Source organism: Oryza sativa, chromosome 1, assembly GCF_034140825.1.
Source record: "Oryza sativa Japonica Group chromosome 1, ASM3414082v1".
Classification (NCBI taxonomy): Eukaryota; Viridiplantae; Streptophyta; class Magnoliopsida; order Poales; family Poaceae; genus Oryza; species Oryza sativa.
This window is the reverse complement of record NC_089035.1, coordinates 37,816,631-37,842,712: the sequence shown is the minus strand read 5'-3', so window position 1 is coordinate 37,842,712 and position 26,082 is coordinate 37,816,631. Positions and strand designations below refer to the sequence as shown.

Genomic DNA, 26,082 nt, shown 5'->3' with positions numbered 1-26,082 from the left:
AATTGCATCATGATTTATGTACCATTTGTGAAACTCTGTGATGTTATTTATGATATCTATTGTTGTTGTGTTGTAAATGAGTTTATTCCACCATGCTTGCGAAACAAAGTTCATATCGACACAACTCCCTTAATGGGATAAAGCCATAGGAGCTAGTTAGAAAATTAGGATGCTTACTCCATCAACCTACACAGATGGCAAGCCGACGTCGGGCAACAACCAGCAATGACGAAACTCAGACACCCGACTTAAACACTCTGGCCGGAATTATGGCCACCCAAACTCAACTTCTGCAAGCTATCGCGAGCAACCAAGGCAACCGCGGAGGGTCAAGCTTTGGAGAGTTTATGAGGACCAAGCCACCCACATTCGCCACAGCTGAAGAACCTATGGATGCGGAAGATTGGTTAAGGATCATTGAGAAGAAGCTAATTCTTGTTCGAGTACGTGAGGCCGATAAAGTGATCTTTGCGGCAAACCAATTGGAAGGACCAGCCGGAGACTGGTGGGACACGTACAAAGAAGCCCGAGAAGAAGATGCTGGAGAACCAAACTGGGAGGAATTTACCACAGCCTTCCGTGACAACTTCGTGCCTGCCGCGGTGATGAGGATGAAGAAGAATGAGTTCAGGAGATTACGGCAAGGGAATACCACAGTGCAAGAGTACTTGAACCGTTTCACTCAGCTGGCGCGCTACGCAACTGGAGATCTTGCCGACGAAGAGGAAAAGATTGACAAATTCATTGAAGGCTTGAATGACGAGTTACGCGGGCCCATGATTGGACAAGACCACGATAGTTTCCAGAGTTTAATCAATAAGGTCGTTAGGTTGGAGAACGACCGGAAGGTCGTGGAGCACAATCGTAAAAGGAGGCTTGCCATGAACCGCCCGCCTCAGACCGCACCCCAGCGTCCTAAAGGGACAACCTCCTCGGCTTGGAGACCAACAGTGGTGACAACCAGTCGACCTGCCACCTCCAGCAATTTCCACAGGCCGGTTACCATTCAGAACCGCGCTCCTGCACCGAATCAGGCCGCCACTGGATCAGTAAGGCCAGGAAGCTGTTTCAACTGTGGAGAGTATGGGCATTTCGCTAATAAATGTCCTCATCCAAACAAGACACCCATTCGTACCTGAGCTAATGCAACGGCTATTCACGGTACTGCTACCCCTGCTGCTGGACGAGGTCTATTCAGGACTCCGCAGACTAACAGGACCGCTACCGGATTTGGACGCGGGCAAGTGAACCATGTTCGAGCTGAAGAGGCCCAGGAAGACCAAGGCGTACTGATGGGTATGTTTTCACTCAACTCCACTCCAGTTAAAGTTCTCTTCGATTCAGGAGCATCGCATTCATTTATATCTTTGAAAGCAAGTCAACAACACAATTTAACCAGAGTTAAATTAAGACAACCAATGTTAGTACATTCACCTGGGGGTGAGATAGCAGTGGATACAGCTTGCATTGACGTACCCATCTGCCTTAGGGATGTGGTATTTCCCTCCAGTCTTATGGTGCTAATACCCCAAACTCTTGATGTCATTTTGGGTATGGATTGGTTAGCAAAGCATAGAGGAGTAATTGACTGTAGACGTAGAGAAGTTACCCTGACCACACCCTGGGGATCGGATATGAGAGCAACCATGGATCAAGATCCTAGGCTAACCGAACATGCCGGAGGTATATTTACCATGCTACCCCTAAAGGGAATGCCAGTAGTGCAGCGATTTCCTGATGTGTTCCCAGAAGATTTACCTGGAATGCCACCAGATCGTGACATAGAGTTCATTATTGACCTGATACCCGGAACTGCCCCCATATCCAAGAGACCATATCGGATGCCGGTCAATGAGTTAGAAGAACTTAAAAAGCAAATCAGGGAGTTGCAAGAGAAGGGATTTGTACGCCCCAGTTCGTCACCTTGGGGAGCCCCAGTGTTGTTTGTTAAAAAGAAAGACGGTAGCATGAGAATGTGTGTAGACTACCGATCACTGAACGAAGTAACCATAAAAAATAAGTATCCACTACCACGGATTGATGACCTCTTCGACCAACTTAAGGGAGCTAAGGTGTTTTCAAAGATAGACCTTCGATCAGGATACCACCAACTGAAGATTAGGACCGAGGATATCCCCAAAACCGCGTTTTCAACACGCTATGGGTTGTATGAATTCACAGTAATGTCGTTTGGTCTAACCAATGCCCCAGCATACTTCATGAATCTTATGAACAAAGTATTCATGGAATATTTGGATAAGTTTGTGGTGGTGTTCATTGATGACATTCTGATCTACTCCAAAGATGAGGAAGAACATGCGGAACACTTACGATTGGTTCTCCAGAAACTCCGAAAGCACAAGTTATACGCAAAATTCAGCAAGTGCGAATTTTGGTTGAAGGAAGTCGCTTTTCTAGGTCACGTAATCTCAGCCGGTGGAGTAGCAGTGGACCCTGCTAAAGTGGAGGCTGTCACGGAATGGAAAGCACCCAAATCTGTGACTGAAATTCGGAGTTTTCTAGGCTTGGCTGGATACTACCGAAGGTTCATTGAAGGGTTCTCTAAGATAGCCCGACCAATGACACAACTACTCAAGAAGGAAAAGAAGTTTGTATGGTCAGAACAATGTCAGGAAAGCTTTGAACAGCTTAAAGAAAAGCTGACCTCGGCACCTATTTTTGTTCTTCCCGACATCAGGAAAGACTTTGTTATATATTGTGATGCGTCAAGGCAAGGACTAGGAGGAGTACTGATGCAGGACGGAAAAGTTGTGGCCTATGCGTCGCGACAATTACGACCACATGAGGAAAACTACCCTACCCATGACTTAGAACTCGCAGCTGTAGTTCATGCGCTAAAGATTTGGAGACATTATCTGATTGGAAACCATTGCGATATCTACACTGACCACAAGAGTCTAAAATATATCTTCACCCAGTCAGATCTCAACTTGAGGCAAAGGCGATGGTTAGAATTAATCAAGGACTATGATTTAGAGGTTCATTATCACCCAGGCAAAGCAAACGTCGTAGCCGACGCTCTGAGTCGTAAGAGCCATTGCAATCATCTGAGAACGGAAGGGATGGTCCCTGAGCTTAGGGAGGAAATGGCGCAGCTGAACCTACATATAGTACCCCATGGACAGATAAACACCCTGGATATTCAACCTCTTTTGAGAACCCAAATAGAAGAAGCCCAGAAGGACAACGAGGAAGTCCGAGAGGTGAAGGAACGCTTAGCTGCCGGACGTGCAAAGGAATTTTCAACCGACGAAAAAGATGTTCTATGGTATAAAAAGAGAATTTACGTACCCGAACAGGGTGGACTGAGGGGATTAATTTTAAAGGAATCTCACGAATCGGCATATTCATTGCACCCCGAAAGTACGAAGATGTACCAAGATCTGAAGGAAGGATACTGGTGGCCCAACATGAAGAGAGATGTGGCCGAATACGTAGCACTCTGCGACGTATGCCAGAAGGTGAAGGCTGAACACCAGAGGCCGGCAGGTTTGTTGCAACCTCTCAGGATTCCCGAATGGAAATGGGATGAGATAGGTATGGATTTTATTGTTGGATTGCCCAAAACCGCAACAGGATATGATTCCATATGGGTGATCGTGGATCGACTCACCAAGACGGCAAGATTCATCCCCGTCAAGACAAACTATAGCAGTGCAAAACTCGCCGAGTTGTACATGACCAGGATAGTGTGTCTTCATGGTATACCTAAGAGGATTATATCTGATCGAGGCACACAGTTTACCTCACATTTCTGGGAGAAAGTCCATGAAGCCCTAGGAAGTTACCTCGCATTTAGCACCGCTTATCATCCACAGACGGATGGCCAGACGGAGAGAACCAACCAGGTCCTGGAGGACATGCTGAGGGCTTGTGCTTTGGATTTTAGCAAGGACTGGGAGAGATGTTTGCCCTACGCCGAATTCTCCTACAACAACAGCTTTCAAGCAAGCCTAAAGATGTCACCCAATGAGGCATTGTTTGGTCGACGATGTCGTACCCCGCTAATATGGTCCGAGACTGGGGAACGGGCGGTATTTGGACCTGACATCATTCAAGAAGCCGAAGAAAAGGTTCGTTTGATCCGTGACCGTCTAAAAGTAGCACAGTCACGACAAAAGAGTTACGCCGACACTCGAAGAAGAGACCTGGAATTTAAGGAAGGAGATTACGTTTATCTAAAGGTTTCTCCGATGAGGGGAACAAAGAGGTTTAAGGTTAAAGGAAAACTGGCACCAAGATATGTGGGGCCATTCCAGATCATCGCCAGGCGAGGAGAAGTTGCATATCAGTTACAACTACCAGAGAATATCGCCGATGTGCACCCAGTCTTCCATGTATCCCAATTAAAGAAATGCTTACGAGTGCCGGAAGAACAAGCTCCGCTGGAAGAGATTCACATTAGCAATGATCTCACATACCCAGAACACCCGATTCGGATATTAGATGAAGCAGAAAAGAGGACTAGGAGCAAAGTGTGGCGTATGTACAAGGTACAATGGAGTAATCACACTGAGGATGAAGCCACCTGGGAAAGCGAAGAATTCTTGAGGACGGAGTACCCGCATCTATTCTACAACTGGTAAGAAAATCTCGGGACGAGATTTATTTAAGGGGGGTAGGTTTGTAACACCCTGAAAATTCGACCGACAAAACAAAAACTCTAAAAATATGGACTTTCAAAAACTTTTTAAACCAATTGCATCATGCCGACTTTATTCGCCTGTTTCATTGGATTTTGATGTCGGAGTCTATTAATCGCGAATAATGAATAACTAGCTAGGAACAAACCATAAAAGAAAATCTAGTTGACTAAATAAATAATTAAAATATAAATTAAAATAAAGGTTAGGTGGGATTGGAAACAAATAAAATATTATCGCAACCATAATAGCAATAATTAAATTTTAGTACGATGGAATAACCCTAATTAAAATAAATTATATAAACAGAATATGAGTGATATTAAATTAAGGAGGATTTTAGTTAGGATAACACAAATGTGGGATGTACTTCATTTATACAAGATTTAAAAATTATGAAATCAAATTTATTTTGAAAATAACCTGAAATCGGGAATAATAGGAAAATGCACTGTTCATTGCCCGCAAGGTGTTCGATGTGGCCCCTAGCGTTTCCCCTCTCCCCTAGCCCAGCCCCCCTCCTCTGCCCCGCGTGCCGCGCGCCCGGCCGCCCCGAGCCCCGTGCCGTCGCATCGCCGTCGCGTCGCCCGTCGCCACCGCGTCGCCGTCCCATCGCGCCGCGCACCGTCTCGTCGCCACTACCGAGCCGTCGCCGTCGTCGCCTCGCCCCCCCCCCCCCCCCCCCCGTGCCACGCCGCTCCCCCGAGCCCCGCGCCGCTGCTGTGAGCCGTCACCGCGCGGCGACGTCGACGCGCGACCGTCCCATCGCCGCGCGCGTCCCATCGTCGCTCCGAGCCGCGCGCCGCCGCTGCCGAGCCATTCCCAGCGCCGTTCCCTCGCCTCTGCCGCGCCGCACCAATGTCGCCGTCGCCATCGCCGCGGGTCGCCGTCGTCTCGCGCCTCGTGCCGCCCGCCGTCGCGTCGCCGCAACCGTCGCGTCGCCCCGCGCCGCGCCGCTGGCCCCGCGCCGCGCCCCGTCGTCGCACGCGTCCCGTCGCCGCTGCGGCGCCGCGCGCCGTCTCGTCGCCTAGCGCCGCGTGCCCGCCGCCTCGCGCCCCGCGCGCTGCCGCGCCGCCATCGCATCCCTTCTCCCCCACACCCCCTCTTTCTCCCCCTCTCACACCCTATAAAACCCCCCACCCATCTCTTCTCCCCCACACCCATTCCCCTCCAACTCCTCCCTATCCGCCGCGCCGCCGCCGTAGTGCCGCCGCGCCGCCATTCCTGTGCCGCCGCGCCGCCATTCCCGTGCCGCCGCGCCGCCGTTCCCGTGCCCCCGCGCGCCGTCGTCGCCGCCGCCGTCGTCGCCGCCGCCGCCGTCGGTGAGCCGCTGTTTTCCCCCTCTTTCTTTTGTCGCCGCGCCGCTCGGGTAGGAGGGAGAGCCGAGAGAGAGAGAGAGAGAGCCGAGAGAGAAAGAGAGAAGCCGGGAGAGAAAGAGAGAAGCCGGGAGGGAGAAGAGAAAGAAAATAAAAGAAGAGAAAGAAAGGAAAAGAAAAGAAAGAAAAGAAAAGAAAAGAAAGAAAAGAAAAGAGAGAGAGAGGGAAAAGAAAAGGGAAAAATTTAGGGGGAAATTTACAATATTTACAAATATTAGAATTTAATTGTAGGATTAATGAAAATATAGTTAGATAAACTCTTACTAATTAAATACCTAAAATACTAGCATTTAAATATAGGATTAATGAAAATATAATTGGATAAATTCCTATAGATTATAGATAACTTTTAGTACTCTCCATAAGAAATCAATTCGCGGTATTAATTTAGATGTAATTAATAATTAAACAAATGTATGAATTCTCGTAAATTATTGTGGATTATTTCTGGGAAATCTCTATAAATAATCGATCAACGGTAGCGATTCGGACTTAATTACTAGGGTGTTAGCCGTGTATTATATTTAATCATAGACTAAATTAAGTCGTATAATAATATAAGATAATTTTAGGATTCCGTCCGACATTTAGCTCGCGATAAGAAATTTCTAACCTAATATATGGATATAATGCTAGGGTAGATTAAATTAAAAACATACGACAACAAAATATTGTAACCGCAAAATAATTTAAACCAAAATTGGGGTTTGCCATAGTTCGCGAATAGTAAAATTAATAAAAAGGAATTAACTTTCGCATTTGACTTTTATTTGGATTTATTTGGATTTTTATTTGAATTCTAACCGAATTCAAATCAATTTTTGCACGTAACTATAGAGCCCGAGGGAGTTGCGGATCCAAGCGAAGGCCAAGACCCGCAAGACTTTGAGCAAGGCAAGTCATCACTATTCCTTGAACATGTTGATCCCAATTGCGAAATTGTTTTGTTTACAAATAAAATTGCATGCAATGATGAACATCCTACTTGTGATTATACCATGCCTTGATTATTGTTTACCCTTAAAATCCTTGTAACCATAATTACGTATGAGTCCCTAGTCAATTATGACAATTGCTTAGAAATGCCATTCCAGAATCATGCATACTCATATTTATCAAATGCTATATGCTTGGGCAATTACCTTTGGGAAGGTAATTGAGATGCGGCATGTGGAGACATGAGCGCCACATTGCCATGATGTTGATGACATGATTTGTGAAAGGAGAAATAAAATTAAACAATTGTTTTCGACCAGGGGCGGACGGAGGATTTGGGTGGTATCTGGGAAAGGCTAGTACCGTCCCCGGTCAATTAAGGACCGAGCCATGAAGTTAAGCATGAAACGACCCCCGTACAACCGTACTTCTCGAATGGGTATAGACCTAGCGGATTAGATAGCCGAGCGGAGGCAGTATCCCTGCATAGATGGTTCACCCCTGAGTGAGGCAGGTGCGCTACGATGGGACAGCCGTTGAGGTAGGGCCGAGAGGCGTGCCCTACATCGGTGTCGCCATTGGTAGGACTGCCATGAGTGTGTGAGAGAGAGAACTTAACTTGAACCATAATTTAATATGTGTGTGAGACTTCTCTTTCCCGGGAGCGCCAGAACTCCTCTCACTGCTAGAAACATGGACGCCTAGAGTGCATGAGGATTTAAGTTCATGGAGCGGGTACTGCCAATGCGAGGTTATCGAAAAGCTTTGCCGTGACGCGTCTCATGTGTTGGGACGAGGCCCATGTGTTGGGCAGTCGCGGAGTGCGGGTAAAGTGTACATCCACTGCAGTGTGAGTAAATCAAATCTATTCGAATAGCCGTGCTCGCGGATATTGAGCACCGGGACATGTATTACACTTGGCTAGACTCTAAATTCTTAACTTGTGTGGGAGGGGATATTGCATGATGAATTTTATGCTGTTGGAGCCACTTCCTGAGAGGCGGGAAGGTGGACGTCCTCAGAAAACCATGACGAATCAATGGCGGGAAGCTATCCTTGGGATCACAATGGATGGTGGACAGAACCGTCGTTGTTTAAATACAAACTCTGGTACTAAAATTTGATCAGTCAATGCTAGGTCTTAGGCTTGTGAAAAGAATTACAAAACTTGCTTTGCGCAAAAGAACTATGGCCATCCTTTGAATTCCCCCTTTCATATGCATTGTTGCTGTGGTGGCTTGCTGAGTACGGTTGGTACTCATCCTTGCAAATATAAAATTTATCAGAAGTGGGAGATGAAGCCTCGGAGGATCCCTATGCCTATTATCAGGAGGGAGATGAAGACGATGGCGTCCAGTAGGTCTTAGTACGATCGTTGCCTGTGGCAATGGCATGCCGCTGCCTGAATTCCGCTGCCTTATCTATTTCTGCTTTTGGATGTATTCCGGACCTCTCGGTCCGATGATTTAAGACTATGCCTGCGGGCCTATGATGTAATAATTCGTATTAAACACTCGTGTATGTGCACTTGATATTCCAGCTATTAGTTCGTGTGTACCAAACTACTTGATCCAGGGAAATGGTACTGTTTACACGATTGATTCCTGTTATAAAAACGGGGGTCCACAGAAAAAGTCCTTAATTAATTATTGCGCAATAATACCCAGGGCTAACGTCATCCAGGGGGCGGCGCCGACAGGCGGGGCCCACGGGTCAGCGGCTCAAAGGGGAGAGGAAGGGGGCGCCGGCATATGGGCCCCACGGGCAGTGGCACAAGGTGGCCGGTCTACCGTGGACCGGGACCACGCGGGTGGTCCACCGCCGGTCCACGGGACCGACGGTCCGGATCGGCCGGGAGGCCGATCGGACGGCACGGCGGCGGCTAGGCACGGCTTCAAAACCGGCCGGCCGGCCATGGCAACCGGCGGCGATGCTCACGGTCGCCGGCGACGGCAATCGGCGGCGCGGGAAGCGACGGCGGACGGGGTACAGGACGGCGGCGTCGACCGAAGGCGACGGCGAGCGTGTGGAGAGAGGCGGCGCAAACGAGAGAAAGGGGAAGAGGAAGGAGGGGAGGATCCTCACCGGCGAGTATGGCGGCCGGAGCGGAGGATGAAGGTGGCGGCGACGACCTGGCGATGAGGAGGGGTGGACGAGTGGCGGCGGCACCTACGGAGGGAGTTGAGAAGGATTAGGAGTAGAGAGAGTGACCACGGCGGCCACCATTATTGGCCGGAGACGAAGGAGAATGGATAGCTCACCGGTGTGCGAGGAGAACCGGGCTCCGGTGGGGTTTAGCGGAAACCGAGCGGCGGCCGAGGTGGCTCACGCGGCGGCAATGCTAATGGCGGCGGCGGCTTGGCGCGGCGGCGGCTCTAGCGGCTGCGGCGCGCGACCGGAGGTGGCGGCATGCGGCGGCGCTAGTGGCGAGCGGCGCGTGACCGGTAGGAGGCACGGGAGAGCACGGCGAAAAGGGGAAAAGGGAGAGGGAGATGCGGGGAAGCTTTATAGGGGCTCGAGAGGGGCGGACATGGCCGGGAAACCCCCCGATTTGGCCGGCGACGTGGGGGGAGAGAGAGAGAGAGAGAGTGGGGGGGATTCAAATCGAATCCCGCCCATTTGCGGGCGCGCGTGCGGGCGGGAATGGCGGGGAGGGCGGCGACGTGGGGACGCGGAGTGGGGGCGCGACGTGGAGCGGAGAAGGCGGCGGCGCGGACGGTTTCGGCGGCGGTTGCCGTCGTGGGGCGGGTGGCTGGAGGAAGGGGACGACCTGACAGGTGGGCCCCACCTGTCAGCGTCCCGGAGAGAGGGGAAAAGGGAACGGGCCGGCCCAAAGGAAGGAGGCCGAGCGCGGGAGGGTGTGGGCCGACGGCCCAATAGAGAAAAAAAAGAAGGAAAAGAAAAAGAAAAAGAAGAAAGGATTTTTCCTGGGATTTAAAATTGCACTTTGGTGATTTTTAATTGGTTAAAATTATTTCCAAGGCTCTGAAAATTCCACTAAAAATCTTGTTAATGCATTGGAGCATGGGGAACTCAAGAAAAATTCCACCACGCTATTTCCGATTATTAATTGCATTTATTAACTAGGGATTTAGCTCTAGGTTAATTAAGATAATTTCTTCGGGCAATTTATTTAACCAATTTTTAAAGCAAGAAAAAGGGGAAACTTCTGGGCGTGACATAAACCCACCATCAAGTAAAGGGCATAAGTTTATATTGGTGGCGACTGATTATTTCACCAAGTGGGTGGAGGCCATTCCTTTGAAGAAAGTTGATTCTGGGGATGCAATTCAATTTGTTCAAGAACATATATTCTACCGATTTGGTATTCCTCAAACTATTACAACTGATCAAGGTTCAATATTCGTGTTCGATGAGTTTGTTCAGTTTGCCGATAGCGTGGGTATCAAATTGTTGAATTCTTCACCATATTATGCACAAGCTAATGGGCAGGCTGAGGCATCTAACAAGAGCTTGATCAAATTAATTAAGCGGAAGATTTCTGATTATCCTTGGCAATGGCATACCCGGTTGGCCGAAGCATTGTGGTCTTATCGGATGGCTTGTCATGGATCAATTCAAGTTCCTCCTTATAAGCTTGTTTATGGACATGAAGCTGTTTTGCCATGGGAAGTTAAAATCAGCTCTAGAAGGATAGAGTTGCAAGACGGTTTGATAACTGATGAGTATTATAACCTTATGGCCGATGAGAGGGAGGACTTGGTTCAATCGCGTTTACGAGCCCTTGCTAAGGTTACCAAAGATAAGGAACGAGTTGCTAGGCATTATAACAAGAAAGTAGTGCCTAAGGATTTTTCGGAAGGTGAACTTGTATGGAAGTTGATTTTGCCGATTGGAACTCGGGATAACAAGTTCGGCAAGTGGTCACCAAATTGGGAAGGACCGTTTTAAATCTATAAGGCTGTGTCTAAAGGGGCATATATGTTGCAAGGGCTTGATGGTGAAGTTTATGGACGAGCGCTCAATGGCAAATACTTGAAGAAGTATTACCCAAGTGTTTGGGTTGACGCATGATCGGCTAGTGTTGCTGATGCATGACAGCCGATGTGTTTTACATCGTCTTGAGATGGCCGATATTGTTATATCGCCCTTAGTCGTTTTTCTAATTGTAATCGGTTATGGTTTGCCGATATATAACGGCCAATATTGTTATATCGCCCTTAGTTGTTTTTTTAATTTTATCAATGTTGTTGACATTATAAAATTGGGGGGCACATATATACAAAAAATGAAAAATTAGAAGTTATGTTAATCGTCACAAAGGATTGTTAAAACACCAGGGTATTAAGGTATCTTAGCCGATTACAAGAATTTCTAAGTCCTATTACACAAAAGTTATTGAGACAAGTACTGCTGGATAGCCGAAATAGCTTTTTGCCTAATTTGTTCGACTTCTTCAATGGCTTGGGCATCTTGAGCATCAGTCCCGGGAATGATCTTTAGGGACTTGGTTAGGTCAGCAACATTCTTGATAGCCGATTTGAGCCTTGTTTTTTGCTCTTCGACAGATATTGGGAGATCAGCTAGCTTTTTGTGCTCCATATCCAATTCAACATTGCATTCTTCAAGCTGTGCCAAGAGATTGATCTTGCGGGCTTCAAGCCGATCGATATTAGATTTGATCGGACCTTCGGATAGCTGATCGAGTTTGACTTTTTCTTCATGCACAAGCTACCGATTTACTTGGATTGTGGCTTCAATCTCCTTATGCTCACGGCGTTCGGCTAATCTTAGCTTGGCTTTTTCTAGTTTAAATTGATGTTGCTCAAGATAAGTAGCTGGAGTTAGGACATCGGCCAGTTCTTCAGGAATTAGAGCTTGAACTTCGTGCAATCGTGTCCTAATCGATCCACAGTCGACCACTAAGCTATCCAGAGAAGAGGTTTCTAGCCGACGCGAGATATCTTCAAGTGTTTTCTTTGCATCGTCAGATAAGGGAGCTAGAGCTTTGCTTGAAGTATCTTCTTCTGCCTCATCAAGATACCAAAAGAAAAGAGATCGGCTAGAACCTACAGGTATAAGTTCAGAAAGTTTGAGAGCTAAGTCAATATAGTCGATCTAAATTCTTGCATCAAAGGAAAACTTACTGGAATAGCAGGAGCAGCCGGTTGTTCTTCTTCCACAATATGATGACTCCCCACGGCTGATGGAGTTCGGTCACTCGATGATTGTTGTACAGGAGAAGGAGGAGGAGGAGGCTGTAAAAAGACAAGTGTTAGATAAAATCGGCTGAAATCAACTAGTAAAATTGAGAGTGTCTTACTGGTGGAGCTGATTTCTTCTTTATAGCAGTTTTCTTCTTCTGCAATTACAAAACCTATGAGTAGTCGGCTGAAAAATAATGATTACAAAAGGGTTTGCAAGGAAAGATGTTTTACTCTGAAGAAGTGAGTGGGGCAGAAGGAGTTGAAGGTATCTGCTTGGGCGAAGCCGATGGTGTTTTTTCAGTATCACTTACTTCGGCTGCAGCCTGTTCAACATCATCCTCAATATCTGCTTCATCCAGAGCTTGTTCAATGGATGGATCCAAAGCAGGCAGGTCGTCGGTTGGCTTGGTTTTCTTAGACTTGGCCTTTTTCTTTGGAGCTAGAGTCAATGTGCTCACAGCCGATGATCTAGTTTTTCTTTTCTTGGTTACATCGGTTGGTTCCCTGATGGCGCCTTGGAGGAGGGTTAAGACCTTGGGGGCGTGATAGCCGATGACAGGGGGAGACAATCCACCTCCATTAGGAATCAGACCTGGGGCATATTCAATGTTCCTACCACTATTGCTCTGATGTGGAGGGGAGGATTCTGTTGTCTGCAAAATAGGAACAAAAGATTAGTCAAGTAATGAATTGGCTAACCTTATGAAATTTAGTGATGACAAAGTTTACCTGGGGTATGACGTCAGGGAATAGATCTGTCATGTACATTGTGGTCGATTGATGAAATAGATGCAACTTCCATTCACCCCACCATCTGTCAAAGTTCCTGCTCCTGAATCCTGCTAACTCAATATTGTCGATACTGCCTACGGGAGGTCCTTGGAGGTTAAGCAGTCGATCCATCATTAGAGTTGAAGAAATTTCTCCTCGGCATTGGATCTTGTCAGCAAAGAATAAGCCGATTGGGAGTTGGCCTAATCCAAGTTGTCTAGCTGAACTCATAGGGTGATAGAATTCATAGGAGACTTGGATATTTCTTCCTTGGTGAATACCGACAGGTAGGATGCATGGGCTGATTGCAGCTGTAAAGACTTCCCTGGACGTTTGATATCTTTCATGATTGATGTCTTCAAATCTGAAGTCTAATGGGAGCTCAAGGTCTGCCGAGTCTTCATAAAGAAACCAAACCCGGGCATCTTTCTGGAAGCCTTCATAAAAGCTGCAAAACCAATCTTTGAGCAGCTCAGCCGATAGTTTTGCCCCAGCATCGGCTGGTGTGGATGCATATTCTCCATATGACATGCATCTGCGATGGGTGCGTTCTTCTCCATCGTCTTCTACAATTGGCTCCAACCTTGGGAATTCAGCTTCTGTTACAGAAGGCCGATTGACAACTTTCATGACTACCAGGTTTAGCCAGGTCTGCAGTAGCCACCATGGTCCACCTGCTCCAACTATTGAGCCGACGGCTATCTTAGCCGATGCATTGTTCAACATTTGGTATAGATAGCCGAGAAGGATTTTGCCCAAGGGAAATTGTTTCTTTGATTCTAAGGCTTCGGCTACAAATTGCCAATTGGTTGTGGGACCACAGCTGGATCCACAGAAGAGAAACTTTTCTAGCTACATTAGCAAGAAAGCTACGTGCTCCCGAGGAGTGACAGGCCCTTTGCCCATGTATGCCGCTACATAACTAGACCACCCTCCTATGCTTTTGGTCTTGAAGTCAAATTGGTTCTTGGTGTTCATACTCATAGGGTTGGCCGATGAAATTACATCTAATCCAATAATCATGATGATGTCGATCAAAGTTGGAGTCATCGGCCCTTGGTTAAATAAGAAGGCATTGATGGTGTTGGACCAGAAATAGGTGGCGGTAGCCATCAGAGGTTCATCCTTAGCAGAATTGGCTATGGTGAGAGCAAGCGCTTGGCCGATCCCAATCTCATCCCAGTGGGTTTTCTTACTAGCCGATATGCGTTGGTACCAGGTGGTCCAGCTCTTATCAGGGGTAGGCTTTTCAAGAGATGGCCAAGACTTGAAGGTATTCTTCTAGTGACCCAAGTTAGGGTTGGCTAGTCTAAAGGGGATTCTGTTGGTTTCACCAATGATGAAATCAGTGGGGTCAAGATTGCCGATTGGGCTAAGAAAATAGTGGTTTTTGTGCGATAGGCTGGGAATCGCAACTAGGTTGGAAAGGTGCTGCAAATCCAAAGGAATCGGGAAGCAGAAAACATAATGAGAAAAGGAGAAATCGATTTCATGCGAGGAAAAGGGATCTAGCCAGTGAGAACTTACCTCAGCGTACTCGGCCGATGGCGCAGTAGACGGGCTAGTGGAAGACGGCATCGCCGCAGGCGGAGATCTGATCAGAAGCGGAATCGCTTGGGGATCGCTTTTGCGTCGGAGGAATCGCCGGAGAGAGAAAGGATGAAGTTTCGCTTGGGCGGTGAAAACGGAAGTCACAGCGTGAGATTTTTTTGAGGGCAACGGTTGGTATTTAAAGCGATAGAATAACGGTCGAAAAACGGCAGAGTGCGAGACTTGCTCGGAGTCGGTACAAGGCAAATCCGGAACATTATCAAATATCCCGGACTTGGGGGGCATGTGTTAACGACCAAATTTGGCAATATCAGCATTGGAAAAGGAGATTAGATCAAGGTGGAGTCGAAGGCGGAGATTGATCCAAGAACAGAGCAAGAATCGGCTGAAGTGCAGATCGGCTACGATTAGGATCGGCTGGGTCTGAGTCGGACTAGGTGAGCCGATGCAGCCGATTCTGACAGTATAATTTGGTGTATGACATTGGGTTGAATTGAGGTGCTTCAAGATGATTGCCACACATGGATAGAGTCCTGAGAAGGCAATTGTATCTATTAATTAGGATATTTTATGTAACTTCCTTAGAGATATGTTTGGGCAAAAGTCTGCCGCAAAGACTTATGAGATCTTAGAGTTTGTTAGAGATAGTGGTCGTGTCCGGTATGGACATATCTTGTAATTCTCGGGTATAAATAGACCCCGAGCCCTATGTAATTTTTAACACACACGTTCAACATAATTTCGGCGCATCGCCACCTTTTTGCTTTAGTTTTGTTTCGACGAGTTCTTGCTTTCGGGTTGAGCTGCAACGGTTTCGATCTTCAACAAGAGGTAAAACTTGTTATGACGACTTGTGTTCTCGGGATTAGTACTTCCATCTTTATGACACTCTAATCTTGTCTATATAATTCGTCAAGTTATCATATATCTTACATAATCTTTGGCAATATCGTCATCTAACCCACAATCGGCTAACATCTGTTAATAAAAGGCAGCCGATTAGGTTAAATAGCGACGTTGTCCTAGATTATATAAGATATCTACCACTTTATGAAACACCTAGCAGCTTGATTGTCTAGATATTGTTCTTCTCTTCATACTTAATGCTGCATCAGTTGAGCTTGATCTATTAAGTCGTGCTTAGAATATCAATCTCTAGCTTGTTCTCTGGTTGCCGATTAGGGTAGTATCGGAGTTTCAGCCGATCTTATCTGATTTAACCATATTCGATCTATGTGCTTCAATGATATGTTAAATCCGCCCTTTATGTCAAGATCTTAGTGCATTTAAGTATATTAAGCTTTTGTTTGGTATATTATATTTGTTTTGATATCTTTATATAAAGTAGTATCGGAGTATTAGCCGATACATGCTAGATCTATCTGATCGGCTATGCTATAAACATATATAATCCTGTTATTAATATGTATTTCGATCTAAGTGATTTATACTGTCTCGGCATGGTGACCGATCTATCCCAATCACTTAATTTAAGTATATATTAATATAAGAACTATATATCGTTAATATCTACAGCCGATCGAATAGATTTAGTTCCTTACTATCTATTTATAACCGCAGATCGATTCATATATAACATCGGCTCAAAGATAAATGATATGTCATCGGCACCTAGCCGATCGGCTATCATTTATAGATTTAACCACGAATTCTTTGTCTCTATTTCTTGTTGATTACAGGATCAAATCAACTGGCACGCTCATACATTCGAAGGCGAGCTTTGGACCTGCACTGGAGTTAAGCAGATCTCCCAGGCCTCGTGTTTTCTATCAACAGCGCCGCCGCCGCCGCCGCTCGCCGTGGGGGAAGGTGGCGCCGCCGCCACACCCCGCCGCACCCCGCCGTCGCCACACCGTGCAGGCGAGAAGGGATGGACGGCGCCGGTGGCGGGGGAGTCGGCCGGCTGGAGGGGAGGGGGAGAGGCGCCGGTGGGGAGAGGGAGAGGGGGAGGAGGAGGCGGCGTTGGGGGCGGGGAAGGAGGAGGCGGCCAGCTCGGCTCGGCTGGGGGGAGGGTTAGGGTTAGGTTTTCATCAAATTTAAACTGATCTGAGGCGTCCATCAAAACGAACGGCTGAGATCGATTGAAGGTTTGGGCCGCACCACTTGGGCCGCACGTGGGCCGGCGGTCCACTAAGCGAGAGAGGAGGAGTACGGGGGTATGGGGTATTAAGTAGACTTTGCTCTCTTGCGGGCTGAAAAAGGCCCATAGAGAAAAAAGGATTTTTATTTAGATTTTTATTTGAATAAATGCTGAAATGATATTTGTATTATCAAAATTAGCAATTAAGCTATGTAAATTCTAAGAAAATTTCAATGAGTGTAATTAATATAGAAAATTTAATAAAAGTTAAATCAACCATAACATTTTATTTCTTACACTTACTTTACTTATAGATTAATTTAATTATATACCTACCTACTTAAAAAATACCAAATATTAGAATTTAATATGTTTTAATTCAATTTTATCTGTTTTTTCTTTTCGTTGCAACGCAAGACCACTTTTGCTATAATTTAAAAGAGTGTAATTAATATTGCAGAAAATTTTATATTTCATTAAATTATAATTCATTTTCTTCATAAAAATAGTTCAAATCAAATTTCAGTCACCATATCATTACCCGGTGCAACGCACGGGCATTTTGCTAGTAAATACAAATATTCAGTTGTGCAGTCCGATTTCATCCGAACTAGAGTAGAGTTACCTGAAAACCTCGCCTGAGGTCGCAATGCTTTGGAGCTGGAGCGCCCGCGTCCTCTCCCACCCCATGGCGCGGCGGCCTCTCTTCCTCGCGCCGCCGATCCAAACTGCGACCACCGCCACCAATCCCGACCACCGTCCATGTCCGTGGCTTCGTCTTGGAAGGGCCGGACCGGGGGGCCGCTTTCCGCCGGCGGCGACTCCACCTCTCCACGCCAGCATCGTCGTCGTCCACCGTCCGCGCCTGCGCCCATGTCAGCCGTGTCCTCCGGCTGGAGCACGCCGGTGAGGGTGCCCTGTCCTCGTCCTGCGCGACTGACATATATACGCCCGCATCTTACACCTCCGAAATCTGGACGGACGCCGGCGCGGGCGGTGGCAGACTCGCGGCGGTGCTCGAGCTCGTGGTCTCATGTCCGCGCTCGCCCTGCTGCTAGCACTCGCCTCCCTCCGTGCCCACACCACGCTGTGGACGACGGCGACGATGGACGCCGACGAGGATGGACGATGCCGGCGACGGATGGACGCCGGCGCAGCTGACAAGGGCGCCGGCACGGGCGGTGGCGGACTGGCGGACTGACGACGACGGCGCCGGGCGGACGGAAGACGACGGCGCTACGGACGGAAAAGACGGAGTGGCACGGAATGAAGAAAATTCATGCTCCGATGGCGTAATCTGAAAGTAGCACGAATTGAAAGCAGTGCAAATTCGATGGCATATTCTGAAAATTCTCCTGCCCGACCGACGTCAGCGACGCGTGCGTTCGTTGGCGTCTACTTGTCTCCTGAGATTTTCCCCGTCTTTCCACTGTTCTTCCTCCTCCTCCCTCGCCGTCCTCACAATTTGTCTCTTCCCCTAATTTCTCCCCCCAATTTCGTCCCTTCTCGGGTCTCGAATTTGTCGCCCTTCTTCCTCGCGATCTGTCGCGCTTCATCGCCATCGGCGACCTCGCGCGCGCGCCGCCGGCGCTGGGGGGGCGCCGGAAGCCTTTCTCTCGTCGAGAGGCGTCGCGGCCCCCTTCGCCCCCCCCCCCCCTCTCCCGACTCCTCCGCGGCGTGCTGGGCTAGCGCACGTGCAGCGTAGATCCATCCGGGTTTGGATTGATTTCTTATTTTTAAAAAAATCGGTAAGGAACCCTAGCTTTGCTTACCTCGATGGTTCATTTCGATCTAAATCTTTATTTATGCCCGTCGTTCAGTTAGTGGTGGAATTATTTGCTGCGCGTTGCGCTACTAGCCTAATAGACTTATCCGTGGCTGGTGATTCCATGATTAGGTACTTATTCTTCTTCAGAGCTCAAGATCAACATGAGTTGAACCAAATAATTTTGGTACTCTAGGTGCGGGCGCAGTTACCTTTTTTTTCCAGAAATCTATGTGGTTCAACTGAATTTTCCATGCCCTATGTTAAGTCTGCCGCTGCTCCTCTGGATAGGAAAAGTTTCCAATTAGGTTGTACCTGACCAGGTTGGGTAATTTTTCGGCGGCCAATATGGAGCACCTTCCTGTTGAAGTCATTGGCAACATTCTTGCACATCTTAGCGCTGCACGTGATGTCATGGTTGCCTCTGGGGTGTGCCGGAAGTGGCGGACGGCATGCAGGAAGCACCTCCATTCATTATCGTTCAATTCCGATGACTTCCCTCGGGACATGACTACACGCCAGCTGGAGATTGTCATCACACAGACTATATTTCAGACAATGGGGCTGCAGTGCCTCTCTATTCACATAGATCGTACCCATGAGTTCTCGGCAGCACCTGTGATTGCATGGCTCATGTATACCAGGGAAACACTCCGGAGCTTGTCTTACAATGTTCGGACAAACCCTAACGTGAACATCCTGGAGAAATGTGGGAGGCAGAAATTGGAGGTGTTGGATTTAGACCATAACACAATCACTGGTGTTGAACCAAGTTATCAGAGATTCACCTGTCTGAAATCCCTTTCTTTAAGGCATGTGAGCATTTCAGCCTTGGATTTGAGCCTTTTAGTGGCTGCTTGCCCAAAGATAGAGTCACTGGCACTTGATTTCCTTGAGGTTGTCACTTCAGATCCACAGTCTACAATGGAGCTGACTAGCCATACCTTGAAGAGCCTATTTGCAAAATCTGTTGGTGTGGACAAGATCATACTTGATACAGATAATCTGGAAGTTCTAAACCTAAATGCTTTGAACCTTGATTTGTTTGAGCTCATTGGGAAGGGTACTCTAAAGCATCTCAAGATTGACGATGTTAGTGTTACTCATATGGATATTGGGGAGAGCACAGATCATCTGGAGGTAGTGGATGTGAGTAACTTTACTATAGTCCGGCCAAAGCTGTACAGTATGATATCCAGAGCATCTAACTTGCGGATGCTACGATTTTGGGGTGTTGTGTTTGATGATGAGGATGAGATTGTGGACTCAGAAACCATTGCTGTTTCATTTCCTCTTCTAAGGCATCTTTCATTGAGTTATGAGTTACGAGATGGGCTACTTCATTATAGCCTGCAAGGATCGTCACCACTGGATAATGTTTCAGTCTTGGAACTTGGTTGGACAGTTATAAGTGAGCATTTTGGACCCTGGGTTTTTGGAATGATCGAGAGGTGCCCAAATCTCAAGAAACTTGTCATTCATGGTGTTCTTTCTGAGGCAAAAACACGCGAAGAGCGCCAGATGCTAGCAAGCTTTACTTCATTTATAGTCTGCCTCATGAGGAAGTATGTGCATGTTGATGTACAATTTGAGTACGAGTGATCATTGTCCAAGTTGGGTGGGCATTCTTGCCCTAGCTCATTCGAGACATACCATCAGGTAATCCTGGTTTTTGGACTTGAATACTATTTTTGTATAGCCTCATACAATTTTAACCTTATGCAGTTCAATCACTGTAACGTGCATTGTAGAGATGGTTCATATTGCCTCATTTTTCAATATTTTCCTGTGAAGTAGTTCAGTTTTTTTCTATAAGTAAAATATTTCATTGCTGCATCAGATTTCATGAACTTAAAAATCCAACTTTTGGGCCTTGATTGTTATGCTTAGATTCTGACGCACAGTTGCTTTCGTAAAACCCTATGTAGGGCTTCTTCAGCTCCTGCTAATTGTGACGTGATGTTAGCCCTTGGTGTAGGTTTGCTATTGATATGTGCTGTTCTTTCAGTCGTTCAGTGCTTACTTGAAGGCCCATATAGTGGAGGGGAAATCAATCATTTATCTCCTTAGGACAGCAATGTAGCATTTACCACTCCTCAAGTTGATAAAATTTCACTCTTCCCATTGCCTTTTATAGGATTCACTACTTTTAACTGAATTTCCCTTTCACCCACACCCTTTTTTCTTCATTCACTTTTTTTTGCCTTTACTGCGGTGTTAATCGCTTTGCTTTTATATTTCCTGTCCCTTGTGCACATCTACCTTGATGAGAAGGGCATCATTTTGTGATTTGGCCAGGTCATACCTTGGTTGTAGCTTAGTTTTGTTTCTGGTAATAAAATATTTGAGCTTAAATACATCTTGTGGACACAAACCATATGATTGATGCTCCTAACTCATAAGTCATACTCATACCAAGCATATCTGGTTGGTTGCTGCATTACATGGTAGACAAACCTTGGACCTTGCCAGGTTGTATTATTGACTTATTGTCACTCCCTCTGTCCATAAATATAGGCCTTTAATCATTATTGTCTTACAATTCCCGATACAATATTTTGAGTGCATTTTTCATGATATTAAGAGAGCAATAAATGAATATCTATACCTAATTAAAAAATTCATAAGGTTTCCGTTAGTCCGCTTCGTCCGTCATCGTCTTTTTGAGTCCGAGTCCGTCTTCAAAAATACCCAAATCAATCAATCAACGAGACAACAAAAAACAGCATGAAAATACCAAATTTAATCTGGAGCTCATGAATTTGATCCCATGAAACCTAAACCCCCAATCCGATCCATCTGAGCCAAGACAATACATAAACGATTGAAAATGAATCAAAAATCCACTTAATCACGAAATCAAAAATCCAAAATCATCCAGGAAAATTAAATCACAAAACTAAATTACCGACGCCACTGCTCATCGGAGCCGAGGACGCCGCTGCCCTGAGACCATGGTGGCTTGGCGGGCGCGCCGCCGTGCGCCGCGAGGAGGGTGCCACCGCCGAGGCGCTACCGTGAAGAGGGTGCCACCGCTGTGCTGAAGAACAGGGTGATGCTATTGAGGAGAGGACGCCGCCAGCCGGGGAAAGGGCACCGCAGGCCAAGGGGAGGACGGTGTGAGGGCACCGCGGCTGAGACGCCGGCTGCCAGGGGAAGGGCGTCCTGGCTGAGGGGCAGGGGAAGTGGCGTCGCCCGTGGGGGAGGAGGGGAAGCGGCGCCGCCGGTTGGGGGAGAGGGAGGGCGTGCTGGCTGAGGGGTAGGGGAAGCGGCGTCGCCGGTGGGGGAGGAAGAGGGGGAGCGGCACCGCCGGTTGGGGGAGAGGGACTGAGGGAGGGCGTCGCTGGCTCAAAGGAACGCGCAGCAGAGGAGATAAGCTGGGCGGGCGGAGGAGCGAAGTCAGGGAAAAGAGAAAGGAAAGAGATAAGGTCAGGGAAGAATCGAGACGCGTGTGCGAACCGCTCTCTTCTCTCGGCTCCGCGTGGAGGAAGAAAATTACGTAGGACTGTAGTCTTACCCTCATCTGAAAGACTTGATTCCTTTAAGCGACACATGTCCGGCACGAATCTCAGAGCAAAGCTTACTCCCTCAATCCCCTCATCTCTCCTCTTCGGTTCTCAAATCTTTTGCTCCCGATGAGATGTCGAGCTTGGGGCGGCCCCCCATGCGGCGCTATTCGGGAATTAGAGTCAAGGCATCAAGCTAGCTCGTGCTGCCGTCCTACTGCTAGAAAGATATCTCATGATTTGGAAGAACCCGCGTGCTTGCGTTATAAATTCAAATCTACTTCTTGAACTGCAATGCAAAGAGTTGCCTCATGGTGAAGTTATTCAATGATTAGATTTTGTTTGCTGTTGAGTTTAGTTTGTATAGTAAATTTCACTGATAATCTTTGTTGGTGATTGAACTTGATTGAGCCTTCAAGGATTTCTTCGTGCATTTTTTTTTAAAATTACACAGTACAACGCAGACACGCACAACGCACGCACACTCACCCCTATGAACACACACGCGCAAACCCTACCCCTATGATCATCTTCAAAGACTGGGTCGGCAAATCCTGGAGATTGACGAAGTCGGTGTAATGTGAAATAGGTTGTTTTGAAAGAAAATTTACCTACTGTCTAGACCTTGACAAAAGATTGTGTATGCGCGCAACATGAAGAATATTCTCTTAAAGCGCTTGGATCATGAAAATTATCACAATCTTAGTTTTCTGTAGCAACGCACAGGCTTTTTTTCTAGTGTATATATATATATATATATATATATATATATATATATATATACATATATGTCCCATATATATATATATATATACATATATATATAATGAAAATGTCCTGCGAGACAATCCAATGAATTACTTTTGTGTAGTAAATCCATATATTTCAATACATATTAACGGTCAAATGTTTTCCTTATGGACACCACAGTGGCCTACGTTTGTGGACTGAGGATGTAACCCTTTAGAGATGAGAAAATATAAGATGTCCTGAATTACTTTTATCTTGGCATGATAGCAACTAGCAAGAAGCTACAAAAATCAGTATCTACACAATCCAATCAATCATTCCTAGCTTATGTTTTTTTCCTTGATTGGATACTTAAGTGGTGGTAGTATAATGCTTTAAAAATGTAGTATTGTATTCTCAATAAAACATTGTGTTTGTTGAAGAACTGCAATAAGGAAAGGACTTCTATCTTGGTGTAGTAGCAACTAGCAACTAGTAAGCAGCTACAAAAACCAGTGCATATACATTTGATGTTCATCCAGCCCTTCCATGATTTGCTTATGATAAAGCAGGCTACCAACCTACTGTAGCGTATGTTTGTTACCTTGATTGAATGCTTAAGCGGCAATGATAGAGGACTTCTATAGATGTAGTGACTGTATACCCAATAAAAAATTTCTGTTTGTAAAAGGACTGCAGTAAGGAAATGTGCTGATATGTGCAAAAGCATATATGTGCTGATATGTGCAGTTTTATCTGGCAATGATAGAGGACACACAGTCAAAGCATTTTTTTGTTGTTTCAGTTATGTTGCTAATTATTTCCATGCAATGTGCTGATATGTGCAAAACACCACTATTCTTTTTTATTTTTATCATTATTTGCTACCTTATTGATTCCTCATCTCCTCCCCTTACCTTCCATGGCCATCTGGCAAGTCTGCAAGTTAGGATCACACCATTCTAGGATGAAGATTGACAGATAAAACTAAGAAAAGTAGTAAATGACACACAAAAGTACAAAGTACCACAGATTGACTATGCTTCGATGCGTCTGGTTGTTTGATTCTTCACTATTTTTCCTAGGGGGTCAATCTGACTTCTCTGTACGTAGAGCAATAATATCCACAGAACAACGACAAAGAAAAAATTAGGCACCACATCCTAATCACATGGTTTTAAGTTACAATGTTTTAGCAATTGAAATCTATCAAAGTAGTACTTATCCTATAAGTACTTGTGTATAGCGTTGACATTCGTATGGTCATTCTATATTATTTGATGCATATGGAGTAATATTTTCACAGGAGGATATGGAGACACTGCATTAGTTTTCCTGCTATGTAGTTTTTTTTTCTTGTGTGTGTGTGTGTGTGTGTGACATGATCTGCATGGACCAGGACCAGTATACGAGGTCTCTTAATGGTTGTGTCTAACTGGTGAATGTACTTATTATTCAACTTCTATGTTTCTTAGTTGATTAACTCTTTTAGACTTGAAGTATGCATGTGATTGCAGTTACAGCTTTCAGTATGGTAGTTAAATCTTTTGAGTGATCAGCAAACCATTATGATTCTTCTGACAAGTAAAGAGGCTGGGATTGAATGATTGATCATTTCAATGTTTTATAGGCTTTAGCTTTAGGAAGTAATAATTTGTTTGGCTTTGAAATTCTATGACCACTCATCATTCTTGAATAAGTTAAAATATCTGTACCGTAGGATCTATTTGATATAAGGAAAATAAAATTATTAGATATATTTGATTCCATCTACCTTTCGCGATGGCATGTTCCTGAAGCACTGATTCTGCAAAACAACGGTGGCAGACAAACCCGCTCTTTTTTGTCTTTTATCTTTTCCTTTTTCTGGGGGGACTACCTAGCAGTTCCTGTTATCAACTGTGCTGCACTGTTTTACATTTAACCGTGTATCTGAAATCTATCAGCTCCTAGAAAGAACTGTTGTGTGCCAGTTCTGGGCTTGAATCTTCACTAGTTTTTGGTGATACTGATAGATAATTGCTTTGCTTCCTTATGCATCTTTTATGATGAATACTTTTGAAAATAAATTCTGAATGATACTGATAGTTGTAGCTATATTTTTGTTGTAAATATGTCTGGTAGGTGTTAAGTTGTTAGCCTCATCACCATGCATCTGAAGAAAGATATGTTAACACAGATCTCACGCTCCTCCAATATTTTTATCTGTTAACTGCGAGTATAATTTTATTAGCATCACTTATTATTTACCCCAAACCTAATGGATTTTTAGGCATCTTGCAGATTTGCTTCTCATCCAACTTCACGAAGGCCTGTGGTTTGTTACTGTCAGCTGCATGTACTTGATCAAGAAAGTTTGAGTTGACATGTCCACAGAATAAAAAGCGCATGCATTTGCCAATACATTATAGCACAAGTCGCGCACCCTTCTCTGGAAACCATCGTCCTCTCTGTTAGTGAAACACCTCCAACTGAAATGGAATGCTTAAGGTGACATTTATTTGGCACATGCCCATGAATATAATGCCCTCATCTTTTGGTCTGTTCATGAGAGAAATTTTGGGTGGGAATTCTCTTTACATACTGTAAGTGTGAATGGAAGATTTATAAATTGTAAGTTGACTTCATGCCCACAGAAAACGTGAATTCTCTTAGGAAAATGGTTATTCCCCTGAAACTTTACGCCTTGAAATTCCTCGCGCCGAGTGATTCTATTATATTGATATTTGCTCTTAGCATGGAAGCATCACCGCCTATTCTTATTTATCCGAGCCCAAGTGTTTAAAATCCAGTAGTAGCATATAGCATGCATTAACCTTTTTTTCTAATAGCAGAACATATTCCACGAGCGGATCAAATCAAACTATGGGTCCGGTTTGGCCCGGTAATCCTATATTCATCTTCACTCACTATTCCTGAAAAATATTCCTCTTACATGTTGCGGTATTAAAAACGAAGGTTGGATTTGGTTGACAAAATCAACATAAACATTTCAGAATTGCACCGAATATCTATGGGTTAGTTTTATATGTATCCCCTACCATTGTTTTTGTTTTCTGCCAAGGCTGCTTCAATTCTGTCCCAGTCTGTTCTTCATCGCTAAACTAATTGGTTGGTGTTATGTTGAGAATCTCATAGTCCGTGTCAGAAATAAAAAAATATTAAAAGGTGGCGACCTGTTTCGTAAAATATGCAACCAGAAGCATGATGTTTTGTCAAAAGTTCAAATCATTGACTTGGTATGCTGTTGCTTTGCTCTACAAGATTGGAAGTGAGAATTTCGTAATGTCTTGAATCAGTAGCGTTTTCTCTCCCCCTTTTTCTTTATCAAGTGGATCGAAAAGATATTAGCCGTGGAAGCAAGCATTTGCATTATCCATATTCTGGACATGGAACGAGAAATTCCGATTGGTGTCATGTCAAAACCAAAAAGACACGAGCGAAACAGGGAGTAAAAAAGGACGGTACAATCTAGTCCATGTATTTATGATGTCTCGTTTTCACCTTGATAATTT

The 26,082-nt window shown here is 45.6% G+C and overlaps 2 protein-coding genes across 5 annotated transcripts; both read left to right on the top strand.

The window, feature by feature from the left end:
- Positions 1-269: 269 nt before the first annotated feature.
- LOC136355504 (uncharacterized) lies at positions 270-1,139 on the top strand. Its single transcript, XM_066308161.1, has one exon. It carries the CDS (start codon positions 270-272, stop codon positions 1,137-1,139), a length of 870 nt encoding a protein of 289 aa, XP_066164258.1.
- Positions 1,140-17,998: 16,859 nt separating this feature from the next.
- LOC4325064 (F-box/LRR-repeat protein At1g67190) lies at positions 17,999-25,259 on the top strand. 4 transcript variants are annotated; one of them, XM_015766007.3, is made up of 4 exons: positions 17,999-18,315; positions 18,465-18,528; positions 18,624-19,991; positions 24,851-25,259. In XM_015766007.3, the coding sequence occupies exon 3, from the start codon at positions 18,681-18,683 to the stop codon at positions 19,932-19,934; it is 1,254 nt and encodes a 417-aa protein (XP_015621493.1). In that variant the 5' UTR covers positions 17,999-18,315; positions 18,465-18,528; positions 18,624-18,680; the 3' UTR covers positions 19,935-19,991; positions 24,851-25,259. The 4 variants fall into 4 exon arrangements, with proteins under 4 accessions (XP_015621493.1, XP_066162075.1, XP_015621491.1 ...); XM_066305978.1 differs by having other exon boundaries at positions 24,840-25,259; XM_015766005.3 differs by having other exon boundaries at positions 18,465-19,991.
- The last annotated feature ends 823 nt before the right edge of the window (positions 25,260-26,082 follow it).

Bases quoted from the DNA above. Each gene is read 5' to 3' on its own strand.
- LOC136355504 (XM_066308161.1), top strand. From the start codon at position 270: ATGGCCACCCAAACTCAACTTCTGCAAGCTATCGCGAGCAACCAAGGC.
- LOC4325064 (XM_015766007.3), top strand. From the start codon at position 18,681: ATGGAGCACCTTCCTGTTGAAGTCATTGGCAACATTCTTGCACATCTT.